Source organism: Pinus tabuliformis, chromosome J, assembly GCF_031772625.1.
Source record: "Pinus tabuliformis cultivar Carrire ecotype Pingquan chromosome J, CPIR1, whole genome shotgun sequence".
Lineage (NCBI taxonomy): Eukaryota > Viridiplantae > Streptophyta > Pinopsida > Pinales > Pinaceae > Pinus > Pinus tabuliformis.
Window position 1 is genome coordinate 1,409,503,337 of NC_142295.1, and position 17,430 is coordinate 1,409,520,766.

The window sequence follows — 17,430 nt, forward strand, 5'->3', positions numbered from 1 at the left end:
TTACAATGTGTAACATGTCTTCATTACATGACAATGACTCTTTATACTTTATGACTAGATGACAAAATTCCTAAAGGCTCTCAATGGGAGCCTTAACTAAAAATAAAATATCTTGCTCATGAAACCCATGATGCAAGCATTACAAGAATTTTATTTTTCTTCTTTACATCTCTTACATAAAATCGCAATTACATGTCATTATGAAGGTCGAACCTACTTACATTTTTCAAAAAGTTTGTCAGTGCCAGACCTATTGCTCGGAGACCAAATGAGTGGGCCAAGGAAAATGTTGGGGACAGTTCGACTTGCAAGGAGCGATTCCTGGAGGTTGTTAGAAATTATCCTGGAGCAGCAGTGCGCATTTCTAGCTAGCAGTGTGAATAGCCAGAAGGAGTGTGAGTTGGTTGGAAGAGGTTAGATCGATTAGCAGAGCAAGACTTCGAGTCTCCGGATTATTTTGTCAGTGCAGATTACTATTTACCAGAGCTTTTCCATCATCAGGTAAGCAGTTGTTACTTCTCAAATTGTTGAAGAATTAATAATATAAACCCTCATCTATTGCACTGGTTTTCCCACATTGGGGTTTTTTCTATGGATGATTGTCCAAAAATACTGGTGTCCAATTTTATGTGTGTGCATTATTTTCTCAGTTCTAGTATTTAATTTTGTGAAGAATTGCAGTAGTGAATATATCATTATTTGCCATAAAAATTCTGAAGACAAATAAATTGCACAAGTTAAGAGATAAATTTTAAGTTACTGCATTTGTGGAAATTTCACACGCTGAACATTGGAGAAGGGTTGGTCAAGCCCTAGGAATCTATTCATGGAAGAAGGGTTTGTTAAACCCTTGGAATTTCCAGGTTATCTTATAAATCTCATAATGTACTTTTGATGAATTGATCAATTTATCCTAAGAAAATATTGTTGGGTTTTTCCCTAGTTAGGGTTTTCCCAGGGTAAAATTTTGTCTCTTGTGTTTGGTTGTCACTTCATGATCCTACTATTATTATTGTATTGTAGTTGAGATTTTCTATGTATAATCGCCTAATGTGAATGTGACATAAGATGAATAAATTAAGAAATCATTGGAAGTAATTATTGTTAATTTTCTAGTTGCACACAAGACTAGAACAATTTTCAAACTGATAACTACTTCCAATGATATGATTTTGACTTATTTAGAGCATTCCAATCATTAAGTTGTTATACTTGAAAATTTCAACTATTTGTTGGAAATACTTCAGAGCATTAAATTTACATGAACATTAAATTATCATTACATCACAAGAACAATAAACAACACCATTCAACAATGCACAACATCAAGACAGTAGACAATAGATTTTTAGGTGGAAACACTTCTGGGAGAAAAACTATCGAACGCTTCTTAATATAGGTCTTCAATTTACATCAATTAGGAAGCTTCAACTTCCAAGTTTTGCAGCATCAACTAAAGGAGGCTCCAACGCCTTGGTTTACCAACTCCAACTAGAAGGATGCTCCAATGCCCTGCCTTTACCAACTCCTACTGGAAGGACGCTCCAATGCCCTAGCTTTACCAGCTCCTACTCGAAGGAGGTTCCAATGCCCTGTGCAAGCTCCTACCTGCACTAGCACCACCTTGTCGCCCTAAAGTGTTCTCAGTCTCCAACCCAAAGGAGACTCCAATCTCTTGCCTTGCCTTGCACCACCTTGCTTCCCTGCTCAACAAGTTGCCACTAGCTTTGAAGGCTCCAACCTTCAACTCACCATGGTGGACCACGATTTCAACTCATTTTCAAACTCGATCCACGTATCTCTTTCTGCGGCATTAGCATCATGATATCTCCGTGTACATGACAAATTCAATCATCCTTAAAACATCAACCATACCATCAACAACAAACCTTATCTCGATATTTAGCAGCAACATGCAACAAATCAAAATATACTTGCAAACCATAGCTCAACAACATACTTTCCCTACATAAATTATTCTGCCAAAAACCTGTCTCAACATATACATAACTGACAAACCCTCAACAACTGAATACAACCAATGTTGCATTAATCGTTATTGGGATTAAATCTGCGCGGGGGAAAAATCGGGAAAAAACAGTAAAAATCGGGAAAAAATCGTAACATACAAAAATATTCTTTTTTTTTTCAATTTTTTTAATATCTAAAGCATCTACAACATAAAGTAAATACATTGACACATAAATATGATAAAATAACTAATATATAAAAAATTTAATATCATTTCTAGTGCCACATCACACATAACAGTGAATCATGTCCTAAATAGTAAGTCCTGACTCATGACTCCTAACTCAACCTCAAAATATCAACAAAAAATATAATAATGTATCTCATATCATGAGTCATAATGTCATATACAATGAAATGAACCAAATAACTAAAGTCTAATACTACTAATTTCCTTTGCCCCTCTAGATGTAGATGTCAGTGGAGTTGGCAGTGGACTCTGCTATGCTCTAGAAGCTGAAGAACTAGGAGGTAGACCACATCCTCTACTAGTGACAGGGGTAGCTTGGGTAGGTTGTGTCACCTCCTCCTCCTCATAAATATATAAATATATATATATATATATATAGAGCGAGAGAGAGAGAGAGAGAGAGAGAGATTCCGCGATGATTTTTACCAAAAAATCACGATTTTTTCAAAAAATCGCCGAAAAGAATACATGTATTTATCGGCCGATAATATCGCTGATTTCAAAAACTCACAATTTTACGATATAATCGCGATTAGTGCAACACTGAATACAACCATCAAACTTATCAAATAATACAATGAGCTCGACTGACGACGACAGGCTACGGAACTCACGGGGATTGGGTAGGAACTTTTGCTCGGCATAAATAGCCTTGTCCCAACATCTTGATTTACAAACCCTGGTATCTTTTGTTTAGGCAGAAAGCCTAGCACAACATATATGAGCATAGTAGTAGCAATATAATCAAGCAGCACAAGTTCCCTGCATCCTTTGTACTTGCATCATATCAGCTGAATTTCTAGCACAATAACTCTGCTTAGAATGTATATTGTGAAGATACCAGAACCCTAGTAGCATTAACACATCAGCTGCCAAACCCTAGGTTCTATCAAACACTCAGGAGTAGACATAACCCTAGCATTGATAAGTATGGCCTTCTTTCCTCTGCTCCCAGCATATAAACTCTAACTGGCATTAGATGATGCAATCTTCTGTAATGATGATATTGTTAGTAGAATAAGCTCCAAGTAGCTCTGACAAATGCATAGCATAGCAAGAAAGTTCAGTCATCAAGTCACACTGACCTCAGGTCCTCAGCAACGTATTCACTGCAAAATATCTCAGTATTCAGCAGCAAAACCATAGCATAAGACTCCTAGCAAGGTTATTCTTGCTCAACACACTCTAATCTTTGTATAACCTCAGGAAAATCTCAATCTAAATTGGTCGTAGCAGACATTACATATTGTCGTTATAAAATCTTCAACAATACCACATCACTAGGGGTCAGCTAATTGACTTCACTAAAAACCATACAAGTAAACCAGTGTCCCAAGATATAGCAGCAACAACATTCAAAGTGTTAATGCAAGCTCAATTCATTTGCAGGTTGCCCCACATACAATGATCCATAGTCTCACCATATTGCACAAATGTTTTTATTAGAGAGTCGTATGTTTTTCTTGCTAGTATTGAAGTCACTCTCTGCATTAGATCGGATGGAGCGTAGATTGATCCTCAGAGCATCAAATCGAGGTCTATGATAATCCATATTCAACGAGGTCTACCTTCCAGTTGTTAGGTTGTCACAGAAGGAACCTACTTTGATACCAACTGTTGGAAACCTAACAAAACTAAGAGGTGGGATGAATCATTTTAGTACATTCATGGACATTAAATTATGATTTATTTCCAATGATTAACTGAACTATTAAATAGCAGTATACACATTATGGACAACAGATTTAATATATAACCAACATTTAATAAGTAACCCACAGTATAACAACTTTCATGATAGCATAAAATGAACACAAGGCTCCAACCTACAGAAGGTTGTTTCCTTAATTCATCTGCAAGCTACAACTTGCAACGAAGCTCCAACTCCCATCAATTTTCTGTAGGCTACAACCCACGGGAGGCTCCTACCTTCCAGTTGTTAGTTTGTCACAAAAGGAACTTGCTCTGATACCAATTGTTGGAAACTTAACTAAATTGTGGAGGGGGGTGAATCATTTTAGTACATTCATGGACATTAAATTATGATTTCTTTCCAATGATAAACTAAATGAGGTCTACCTTCCAGTTGTTAGGTTGTCACAAAAGGAACCTGCTCTCATACCAATTGATGGAAACTTAACTAAACTAATGGGGGGGATGAATCATTTTAGTACATTCATGGACATTAAATTCTAATTTATTTCCAATGATTAACTGAACTATTAAATAAGCAACATACACATTATGGACAATAGATTTCATATATAAACAACATTTAATAAGTAAACCATAGTATAACAACTTTCATGACAGCATAAAATCAACACACATAAACATCACATGTGAACACCAAATATAAGTGGAAACCCATAAAGGGAGAAAACCACGACTTTGTTATTGTTGTGATGCAAAAGCAAGCTTCTAATCCCTTATTACATATGATTTTTTGTAGGCTGCAACCTACAGAAGGTTGCTTCCTCGATTCTTCTGCAAGCTACAACTTGCAAGGAAGCTCCAACTCCCATCAATTTTTTGTAGGCTACAACCCACAGGAGGCTCCTACCTCAACAGGCTCCAACCTATTATTTATCAAGCTACAACTTGAAAGGAGACTACAATCCCATGATACATACAAGAAACAACATGTTGGTTTACCTAGTCTATAACTTTGCATACCTCCATCTCTATCTCTGCTTCTTCTTCTCCTCAAATCTACTTCACATCAGCTCTATATATGTGTCAGGTAACTAATGAACAACACCTCAATCAGCTCTCACATTCTCTAACTCTCTAACAATGCAGCCTTCCAACCTCACACATTTTTATAAACAAACTTTGATGGTTGTTTGTATTCCAAACATGAATATGAAGTGAAAAGACTTGTCTCTTTTCATTCCACTCATTTGTTTCACACCTTTTACAATTTTGAATATTAAAATAAAATAAATGCTTCATTAAATATTATTTTCAACCACATGTAATGATTAAATCAGCAAGCATAGCAACCATAGCCTTTGCAACATACATTAGCAATACATCAACAACTATAACATCACAACATTACAAGCATAACAACATTCTTCATGCCTTTGCCTTTGTCTTTGCCTTATACCTTTTCCTTTGCTTTGCATCATGTCTTTGCCTTGCATCACAACAATCTCTACAACATTTTGTCATTAGCAACCAACAAACATATGACACTGTTTGCCATCCTACTTTGTTGCTCCTTTGCCATAACAATATATGCTACATCATCAATATGCAATCAACTCAACATGCAATAACAACATATGAAAGCAAGCTCTAACAAGTTGTTCTCCTTCACCTCCACAGTGTAACAATACCCGCACCAACAAAAGCATGCCATCAACAACATTTGTTCAACTATGCATACATTAACTATGCCATCATACTTTGCAACATGCCTTGCCATCAAGCATAACAGTGATCAACAATATAGTAACATAACAACATAAGCATATGCAAGCAGTTCAATAACAATCATCACAACTCCTTCACAACATAGCATCAACACAAGCATAACTCAATGCATCGCATTGCCTTTCTTTGCACCTTTCCAACTGGTCTTTGTTACATAATAATCTCTGCAACATTCTCTATTCTACCTTGTTGCTCACAAGCATCACAACACCTCATCAACTGAGCATGCATCAATCAACTCCTTCATCAACAGCACTTACAATGCACAATCAACCTTGCAACACAATGTACACATTAGCCTTCAAATCAGCCTCACACATAAAACATATGCAAGCATCAAACATAAAACATTCACTCTCCAATGCCATATCTCTGTTCTCTGCAACATGCCAACTCAAAAACATAGCTCTCTGCAACATATCACACACTTTGCCCTAGCATCTCTACAACATTGATCTTTGCAACATTTCTCATAGAACCATTCAACAAGTACAATGCATCAAGCCATAACTAGCATCAACATCATCACAACAGTGATCAACAATATGAAAACATCACAATATGTGCATATGCAAGCAATTCAACATATGTATATGTAAGCAGTTCAACATATGCATATGTACAACATAGCCATAGCATCACAAAATATGATGGCAACATAAGTAAGCAACCTTTAACAATAGCTCCTCCAAGCCTTTGCCTTCACAACAACATCTCCATAACCAATCAGTCAATCAATAGTTGCAACAACACAGTGCATCAAGACAAGTATACCTCAATGCATCAATATCTCCATAAGTTGTTCTCTAACAAGCTATTGTGACCACACTTCTTGCTGCTTCTTTGCTTCTCTTTTTCTTGCTCCTCCTTTGACTTTGCCGCTCTTTTGCCATAAATGACAACAACACTGTTGACACCTAATCATCAGGATTGGCTGAATAAATGTAATTGATGTAAATAAACAATAAGAAATATGAACAGTCATCGGGAGATGAAGTGAACAGTCTCTCCCTCATGTATATAATAAAGACCAACCTGAAGGAATAAAATATGAATTGATTTGGTGGAGTTACTGCCTGGCCTGACATGGTATCAGAGCCAGCTCCATTTTTGGCATCTCCTTCTAGTCTTGTAACTCCCTTCTGCCAATTTTTTTGCAGTCTGTCCACTGCCCCCTCCACAGTCGCTGCCCATTAAACACTGCCACTGTTTAAACGCTGCAAATCTCTGACATTATTCTTCGCCTTCTGTTGTAACTCCTCTCTTCCGTGACAGGGTCTTTGATTCCCTGGATGCGCACTGATTTCTTTGTATTTCCTTGCTCACTCTCCCTCTTCAGATTTTCTTCATACCTGAAATTTTCATGGGATGTCATTCTTCTCACGAATATTTTGTCCTTACTGTTATACTTGGCGTTGTTGAAAGAATGATTGCTATCATAGAGACATGTCGAGTAGTTTCCAGAGGCAATAGTCCTTCTTCAATAGGTTCCCAAGCATCAGTCATGCTTGTCGAGCTGAGTGTTGTGTTCTGATACAATCCAGGAACCTTCCGTTTTATAATCTCTGCGGTAGCCACGGTCTTGCTTATTGCTTGTCCCATTGCTTTCAATACAATTTTTGGCGCCTTTTTTTCTCCTGCAAAAGATTGGTGGCATAACTGATGTAGTTTCTGATTAAACCCTGAGTGGTGATCCAAATCTCGTTTTCACTAATGGCCACTTGAGGCCTTGGCTTTTCTACTCTTTGATACCTGTCCATCGCTCTCCCCGTGACAAATTTCATTCTGAGACTGGATTATAAGTTTGATGTTGCATCGTTTGGTACGTTGATAGCACAATGGGAATGTTGTTGAGTGGTCGTCTGCAGACTATGCCGAGGAAAGGAGAATAACAAGGCGCGGTTGCTGAAGAAGACCTCCACGCAGCATAACTGTGGTTGCGGAATAGACCTCCACGCAGCTTAACCATTGTTGTTGAGGAAGACCTCCAAGCAGCGTAACCATGGTGCCTCCACGCAGCGTAACCATGGTGCCTCCGGAGCCCGTGCAATGATATAACTCGTGGTGCGTGGTGTGCTAGTGATTGAAGCAAAACGGTGAGCGTGCTCCCACAGCAAAACGAATGCAGGCTCAATTTCCATTGTAATGCCGCTAAGGTATCAAAAACTTTGTAGAGCTCGAGTTGCATGCTTGTTTATTGACTGTGATATGCACTAATCAACCAAAATCGTTGGCGTTGCAGTGTTTTCTTTGGTATATTTAATATCATTTTTTTTGGTATATATATATATATATATATATAACGCTGATATATATATAAAGGATTTCAAGCCACTGTTTTTGGTATATAAAGCCACTGTTTTGGTACATGTAAGCCACTATTTTTGGTACAAGTAAACCACATTGTTCCATTGTCTCACTATCTTGGAATTATAGTTCTTCCAGTATTGTCGATTTTGGTCAATCATTGACAAATTTTTCAATGCATTCAATCATATCCGTTGTGGAAGTAGTTCTCAATGGAAAGGAGAACTATCCTAAGTGGTCCAGGAAGATACAACATACCCTCATTTTCAATGAGTTGTGGAAAGGAGTATGTGTTGGAAATGGAGAAAAAGAACCAAAATAGCCTACCTCTGAAAAAGAGTTCGCCATTTGGGAAAATAAGAACAACAAAGCCTATGCATTAATTGCAGCATCTGTAAGTGAAGAGGTGAGTCGCCATATTTCGCCATTTTCAACTGCTTTCGAAGCCTTACAAAGCTGAAAGAACTCTATGACTCACATTCTGCACTTGAAGTTGTTCAACTCATGATTAAACTCTTCACTCTTGAATTGCAAAACAATGATCCTCTTGCTCTTGCATCCGAAGTAAAATCTATAATGCATGATATCAAAGCCACTAAGGTTGAATTGGATATTCCTCTTATTGTTTTTCTCAAGGCACTTTATCCTACTTACTCCAATTATCTTGAGTCATTGTAAGCAAATGGAAATCCCAAAGATATTACCTTTGACCCTCTTGTGAAAATATTTGCTGAAAAAGAGAAAGCTTTTGGAAAGGGACAGCACCTGAATCTTCTGAAGAGGTTGTGTGCCTTGCTCATAAAGAAAAGAATCTTGCTCAAGATTCTTCCAGAGGAAGAGGTGGTCGAAGAGGAAGAGGAAGATATTTCAGAGGCAGGGGGGGCCGACACTCTCAAGGAGAAAATTCAAATTTGCATTGCATACGCTGCAAAAGAAATGGATCACATGATGCCTCTACATGCAAAATACCTTGGGACAAAATTGAGCAGCAAAGAAATCAACCCAAAGGTAAAACTAATGACACAGACAAAGGTAAAGCACCTAAATCCGCTCACTATGTTGTGGCACACTGTAATATTGGAGTAAATGAAGACTTATTTCAAGCTTCACTTCCTTCAGGAGCAACTTGCCACATGACTCATAGAAAAGATTTTTTTGAAGAATTTACTGACAATGTTGATGGAACAGTATATTTTGCAAACCAATCAAAAATCAAGCCATCAGGGCTTGGCACAATCAGGCTCAAATTGCCTGGTCTTCCAGACTTTCTTCTGCATCATGTTCTATATCTCCCACAGCTGAAGAGAAACTTGTTGTCCTTGGTCCACATCCGCTAGCAAGGTCACTCCATTCATATGTTTGATGGCAAGCTTGAGGGGAGAAAAGCATCTGTCCACTCACTTGTCATGAGGGGAATAGAAGAAGAAAGGCTTCTCAAGCTGCGAGGTATCTCTGTTGGTGCACAACATTTCTCATACAATTCTCATTATGAAGAAGGTACACTTCCATCAAGTTTATTATGGCATGCTAGATTTGGACATTTGAACTATGACAGCCTTCGCTTGTTGAAGAAAAATGGTGTTGCTGGTTTGCCTACAATTCCTAGGAAATTTAAGCAATACGATGCTTGCATTCTAGGAAAGCATAGCAAACAGTCTTTTCATGATTCACATTCAAGAGCACATAGAAAACTTGAACTCATTCATTCAGATTTATATGGTCTCCTTCTGCAAATGGAATAAATATATGATAACATTTATTGATGACTACACTAAAATGTGTTGGGTTTATTTATTGAAGAACAAATCTATTGCTTTTCAAACATTCAAAACTTTCATAAATGGATTGAAAATGATGCACAATCTCATATTGGGTCTATTCGCACTGATAATGGAAAAGAATACACATCAAATGAATTTGAAAACTATCTTCGCCAACATGGGATCAAACATCAAACAACTATGCCTTATAATCTGTTGGGTGTGGAGCCTGATTATCTTCTGTATTCAAATGTTTCAGCCGGATGTATACCCTAGGAAGACTGTACACCCCTCCATGCGGGGGGGTGCGGGGGGGAGTTGCCCCCCCCCCGCGGGGGTTCGGGGTGGCTAATCCCCCTCGGCTAGGGGGTCCGGGGGCCAGCATTCCCCCGGCAGGGGTTCAGGAGCAGCGCCTCTGAAGCTAAAAAATAGATGTACAATTGCCTTGTAAAAGTCTAGTAATTTCTAGTCAATCTAGGCTGTTCATTAGGCAGATGATCTGACGGTAGAAGTTATGTTTAATTTAGGGTTTTTTGCCCTAGAAGGCAACCCCTCACTATATATGAGGGAATTGTATTGCATCTATGCATATCTGTATTCTGAGTGAGGAAGAGAGAGGAGATTGAGAGCAAAGAGGGTGTTATAGCGGATCTACTGTAGGTTGTATCTCTTCAGTTTGTTGGATAATATAAAAGGAAGAACTGGTTGTTTCTCCATGGACGTAGCCCAAACTGGGTGAACCACGTGTATCTGTGTCTCTCTTGTTTTATGCGTTTTCTGTGTTTATATTTCTGCAATATTTTATGTGTTCCATTGCTCTGTAATAAATAATTTTCTAACATAATCCCCAACAGAATGGTGTAGCTGAAAGAATGAATAGAACAATCTTAAATATGGTACGCTCCATGCTCTTCTTCAAAAATGTAAAAATAATGTTTTGGGCTAATGTTGTTCTATGTGCTGCATATATAAGAATAGATGTCCATCTAATGCTATTAGAAACAAGACTCCATATGAAATGTGGTATGGGCACGTTCCTTCAGTAAAGCATCTCAGGGTCTTTGGTTCCACCTGTTATGCCTTGTTACCAAAGGTACATAGAAACAAACTTGGTGCAAGTGTCGTAAGTGTATCTCCTTGGAGTATTCAAACACATCCAAAGCATACCGTCTCTATGATGAGCTCAATAAAAAGTTTGTTGTATCTGGAGATGTATTTTTTCTTGAATCATCCAAAACTGACAATATTGTTGAGCGGCAACTTGATCGCTTAGATAGATTCGCAAATGCAAAATCATTTCAAGAATTTGATAATCAGATTCCACATCTTGAAGGGGGGATTCCTATACTAGATCAACATGTGGAATCTTCTTTTGAAGAACTCTCTCCCCTGCATGAAACTCAAACAACGGATGATGCTTTAAGTGATGTGATTGATAGAATTGGGAGACTCAATCTTGATTCAGTCCCAACTCAATCAACGGAGCAACCTAGACCATCTGAGAAAGGTCCTCCAAAGTCACTAATAAAGACACTTGAAAGTGTTCATCCTGATGAGGTTGGAAAGACAAGAACTAGAAATTCAAATCAGCAAAATGGAGGTGATGTAAATGACTCTAATTCACCTGTTGATATGGATGTTTCTTATGATTGTGAATTGAATTTGTCTACAGATTTTGAACCAACTTCCTTCAAAGAAGTTGCTTCTCATGATGAATGGAAAGAAGCGATGCAAAAGGAGTATGATGCCCTCATAAAGAATGGCACTTGGAAGCTGGTTGATCCTCCATTAGGAACCAAACCAATTGGCTACAAGTGGGTCTACAAGAACAAGTATAAAGTTGATGGCTCACTTGACAAGCACAAAGCCAGGCTTGTGGCAAGAGGTTTTGCACAAAGGGAAGGGGTCGATTATGAGGAGACTTTTGCCCCCACAGCAAAATGGGCTACCATTCGGACACTCTTTGCCCTAGCAGCTCAGAATGGTTGGAAAGTTCATCAAATGGATGTAAAAACTGCTTTCTTGAATGGAGATCTAAAAGAGAATGTTTTTATGTCCCAGCCTGAAGGATTTGCTGTGAAAGGACATGAACATAAAGTATGCAACTTGTGAAATCCTTGTATGGCCTCAAACAAGCACTGCGAGCCTGGTATGAAAAACTAATTGAGCATCTTTTGAAACTCAATTTCAAACATTTTGATCTTGATGATGCAATGTTATTTATCAAGAAAGTTGGAAAAACAGTTGTATATCTTGTGGTATATGTAGATGATCTTTCGATGACAGGGAACAATGAAAGCTACATTGTATCCATAAAGAAGGAATTGGGGAAAAGTTTTGAAATGACTGATTTGGGCTATGTTCATTACTATCTTGGTATTGAAGTAACTCAACATCTGAACTCCATATTTCTTTCTCAAAAGAAGTACATTGGAGATCTATTGAACAGGTTTGGCATGACAGAATGCAATCCTCTTACTACTCCAATGGAACAAAACTTAAAGCTCACATCTATTGAAGGAAAAGAATACGAGGATGCAACAAAGTATAGACAGCTTGTAGGAAGTCTCAACTACCTAACTACTACCAGACCAGACATTTCGTTTGTTGTTGGAATCCTCTCTAGGTTTATGCAAAAGCCTTGTGAGGGACATTGGTCTACTGCAAAAAGAGTTCTAAGGTACTTGAAGGGAACTCAAGACTTTGGAATCAAGTATACACAGGTGGACGACCTCAGCTTGATTGGATACTCTGATTCAGACTTCGATGGAGACAAAGAAATTGGGGTATCTACTTCAGGATATGCTATGAGTCTTGGATCAGGAGCCGTCTCCTGGAGATCACGCAAACAATCAGTTCTAGCAGATTCCACAACAAAAGCAGAATACATGGCAATAGCCGAGGCAACAAAAGAAATTGTGTGGCTCAAGAAAATTCTTGAAGATTTGCAGGTAAAACAAGTACAATCAATTCCACTCATGATTGAAAATACCTCTGCAATAAACTTGGCCAAAAACCCAAAGTTCCATGATTGAACGAAGCACATCAATACTAAATATCATCTGATTCGACATCATGTTGAGGCCAACACAATCCATCTCCATCATTGTTCCACTAATGAGCAAATTGCAGACATTTTCACCAAAGCATTTGGAAGAGAAAAGCTTGAACGGTTCAGAATGATGCTTGGACTCACCAACATCCCTTCAGATTAAGGGGGGGGATGTTGACACCTAATCATCAGGATTGGGTAAATATATGTAATAGATGTAAATAAATAATAAGAAATATGAGCAGTCATCGGGAGATGAAGTGAGCAGTCTCTCCCTCATGTATATAATAAAGACCAACCTGAAGGAATAAAATATGAATTGATTTGGTGGAGTTACTGCCTGGCCTGACAAATACCAACAGTAATTGGTAGTGTTATTAGACCTTGACATCTGGACGGATCTAAACTTGTTTCTCAAGATCATTTTCATGTTCATGTTGTCACTCTGGAATAGATCCACTAGAGCCTTGAACATCTCATTAGCCAACTGCTTTACCGAGTGTGGTTATCAAATGATCCTTCATGGAATCCATGATAATCCTCTGGGATTTGACGCCCCTCTGAATACCAACCTAATGAAATGTGCTAGTGCTTATCCCTCCAGATTTGAAAAGGGGGGAAACCTAGGGCTTAAGAATGTTGACTCAAGGGGTCAGGTTCCAGTTGAGAGATGTTGAGAACTACAAGATCTCTAAGACTTGTATCCATAAATGATGACCTAACAAATTTATAGACCAATGTGCCTATATCTAGAAGGAAAATGAGTTGCAAAATATCCAAGACACAACATGCCTATCCAGCTGTGTCTTTGATCCCACCAAAATGGTACCTATAAAATGACAAGGTAATGCCAAATGAAAATATCGAGATAAACAAACAAAGAATAAATATTAATTCCACTAATGACCCAAATAGATCAATGAGACTCGAACATAAGCAAATAATAGTGGCTAAATAAGGAATGGCTAAGGCAACTTCCCCCTAAAGCTGAAAAAAAGTTAAATAAATGACTTCAGTAAATATTCACCCACAATGCATTGAATCAAATAAATCTTACATGGTAAAACAAAATCATGCACAATAAATAAACGACAAAATATCATAATGAAATGGAGAGGCTCGCTAAATACAATACACCTTGCAATTAATAAATCATTAATCTATCATGCATATTAACAGGTCAACAAAGGATATTATCAGAACATACAGAAATGGATGGAACCGATGACGCCCTGATCCCCTAACACGCAAAGGACCTTCTGGCTCAGCTTCACACTTGTCCATTTGATTGAAGCACTTTGCAAGGTAGACACCTTGCTGAGCCGCAACCTACAAACAAAACATGAGAAAGGGGCACTGTTAACGACTAATAAGATGACGAAAGGTAAGGTGCTTGGAAAAGAAAATAACATGTAGTTGAACGTATCTTTAATGGTAACAAATTTATACAAGCCCATAAGACTGGATTATGAGTGTTCATGATGTTCGAACATTGCGTACTTTAAACATTCTTTTTCACCAACCATGAACAACCATCCAAATTGAGAGAGCAGAAGATGAAGTACCTGAGCAGTAGCCGGCAGAGTTTTCATTTGAGAATCCACATCACTGAACCTTGACTTAAACTCGTCAATATTAAGTTCTAATTTCTTCCCCTTTTCACTTTTTACTCCTCCTTCTAGCAGCTTTGTTACACTATCCATTTGCTTTCTTTTCATATAAATATCTACTTGAGGGTATCTTTCTTTGATATCCTTCAGAACATCACGAAATTCTTCAACAGTTAATGTGCCAGAGTTATCCTTATCTGCAATCTTGAATATGTATGATAGGTCTTCCTGCAATTTGTCAGGTATTTGATTGATGGACACATAAAATGCACAATCAATCCCAACATCATTAACTAGTTCAATAATGCTTACCAGTTCAGATGTAACATTCTAAATTTGCAATAAAACTTAATATCCTAAATTTAAAACCAACTCTATACTCTTTCTGCTTTTTTGAATTTTGTTTCCTGGCAATTCAGTAGGCATGGACATCATCCGGTTCACTATTTGCAAAAATGGTTGATGTTTGGTAGTACTCTTCAGCATTCACCCAATTAAAATTGTTTCATGTTACATGTGGATGGTAATGAAAAGCATGTAATGTAAGAGGTGAAGAAGCCTGTAATGTCATGCATTCTTGTAAAAGAAGCCTGTTGAAGATAAAAAAAGGGTCAAGGTGATCTGGCTGTTATGAGGTGTACGTGATCTGGCCTTGTGTTGAGTCTAATGGCTTAAGTGGAGGAGTTATATACTACTGCCCTGGTTGCTTAATGTCTCAAATTTGCATATAAGTATACTGAACCAGCAAGAAAGACACTCAAATCTAACAAAATACATGATGTGAATAGTCAAAATGAGTGTGCAAGAAATATGCTAACCAAATCTTAACTGATTTCTATGATCCGTACCTTGGTTAGAGGGGTGTTTGTACAATTTAGCTTCTTGTCTTGTTACATAGACTACGAGATCTGCAGAAAATTGCAGAAAACAGCAAGGGAATTCTTTTGGAAACCACCCACAAGTGCCCAACCATTTGACTTGGAGGTAGATTGATCCACTTACTAAACCCTTTGACCACACTGCTAGCCCAAAAAGTACCACGACTCTCTCATTTTGTGGATCAAGAAACTTGACGATGAATAAAATATTTGTTGTGGTCAATATGTGCCCAACATCCACCTCCTTGGACCAAACAGCTATATGAGGTGGAAAAAAGGCTAGCTTAGGAGCTGTACATGGGGTTTCACTGGCCCACATCACCACTTTAAAGTGAGTCATTCCACCCTCTCTCTTGAGCATTCCATTTTGCATGATGGCTATTCTCCTTAGGGTGGTCAATGCTTCCATTTCATACTTTTCTTGGCTTCAGACATGCTAATTTTCTTCCATCTGGCACTAGCCACCTTTTCCTTTACTTGACATCTCGCTTGCATGGCTCGACTTGGGCTTGCATAGGCTCACATGGAATTGGTATCACCAATGTTGCATCAAAATGAGGCTCTAGAAGAATTGCATGAGGGAAATGAGGCCCCATGCATTACATACGATGTAAAAATCTCTCCATCCAACATTCACAAGGTCTGCCACCTTTTACGACATGTGGATGTCCATCTTTGCATGTTAAATTGTACTCGCAACTCCATCTTCATCTAAATTTCAATGTGGCATGTAAAGTGTGTATTATGACGAACAAAATGAGCCATTGTTGAATTTTGGTCCCCTAGGCTCTGTGCATTGGGGTGCATGAAATCCCTAAATCATGGAATTATGTGAACTGTGAGATTGCCATGTTGAGAAACATGAAAATGATAAAATATCACGGCCAAAAGGATGCGTACAAACTCTAACACATGATCATGTAGATAGACATAGGTGCACCCAACATGGGTTAGACTAGCCTCTACAACAGTGATCACTCCTACATAAAATAAATAGCTTCTCAAAACTATGTGCCCAAGTAAATCCATCCTAAGTCGCCCAACCCTATCCAAGATGAAAGATGTAATGGCCCATCAAATTACAAGGAACATAGGAATATTAGCAAGCATACGAGGCATGCATATGATAGCTACATATGCATGAACCACATGTATTGCGCTAGTATACATACTGGCTAATATGGAAAATGTCTAAGTTTAGGTTGATGAATCGATTATCGAGATAAATTCTTAACTTGCCAAAATATAATAAATATATCAAGGCTTTCAAAATACATAAATACAAAGGATTTTGATTAACTAAAAGAAATTATATATTACATATCAAATGAAAAGAACTAACTATGTAAATCTAAGTTCTAAGTTGAATTATTAAAATTAAAAGGGAAACTATATTATTATAAAAGAACTAACCTTATAAATCTTGTCTAAATGTTAAACTTTAAAAAGTGGTATAATTTAATAAAGTATTAAATTAAATCTTTAAAAAAGTTCGGTACTATGTAACTCACTGAAATATCTCTTGAAAGTGATGAATGTCCATATATAAATGATGACGACCTCTTTAAAACACTATGATAGGCCACGTATCTGACAAAAGGAAAGAATCTATGCCTCATAGCCAGAGCGGTGGAGGGTGTGTTATGAAACCAGTTCACAAAAAGATAGAAAAGATAGATCAACGACTTAAAAATCAGTCTCTTCAAGGGGGAAACCTCCTTTACATTACACAAATGAACAATTCTTGGATGATACAAATGACTAAACCTTCTTTCTATATATAGGAGTCTAAGGGGTCACAATATAATCAAAGTTGGCATAACAATAATAATATTAGGGCACAACAATAACAATAGTGGGCTTCTATGGGGCACACTAATAACAAAATGAGGACAATAGGGGCACAATGATAACAATAAGGGCTACCATGACAATAGTAATGGGGGAATCACTAGTATTATAGGGACCTAACATGCCCCTCTCCTTCAAAAAAGTGTTGTCCTCAACGCTTGAGTAGTTCGGGATGCTTCTATATAAAATTCTCATCCTCCCATGTGGAATCTTCAGCAGGTAACTTCTTCCACTTGATGAGATACTCCAAAATTGATCAATTTCGTAGCTGTCGAGTTCTTGTTTCTGTGACTTCTTCAGGTTCCAATAT

At 37.8% G+C, this 17,430-nt stretch overlaps 1 protein-coding gene across 1 annotated transcript in view; it reads right to left on the bottom strand.

The window, feature by feature from the left end:
- The window catches only part of LOC149232633 (external alternative NAD(P)H-ubiquinone oxidoreductase B4, mitochondrial-like), a 75,405-nt gene that overhangs the window by 34,171 nt on the left and 23,804 nt on the right, over positions 1–17,430 (bottom strand). Inside the window, exons 2-3 of the mRNA XM_089379463.1 lie at positions 14,347–14,619; positions 13,989–14,110 (exon numbers count right to left, since the gene is read on the bottom strand). Of these exons, the coding sequence (XP_089235589.1) occupies positions 13,989–14,110; positions 14,347–14,499 (275 nt within the window). The 5' untranslated portion in view covers positions 14,500–14,619. The remainder of the gene's footprint in view (positions 1–13,988; positions 14,111–14,346; positions 14,620–17,430) is intronic.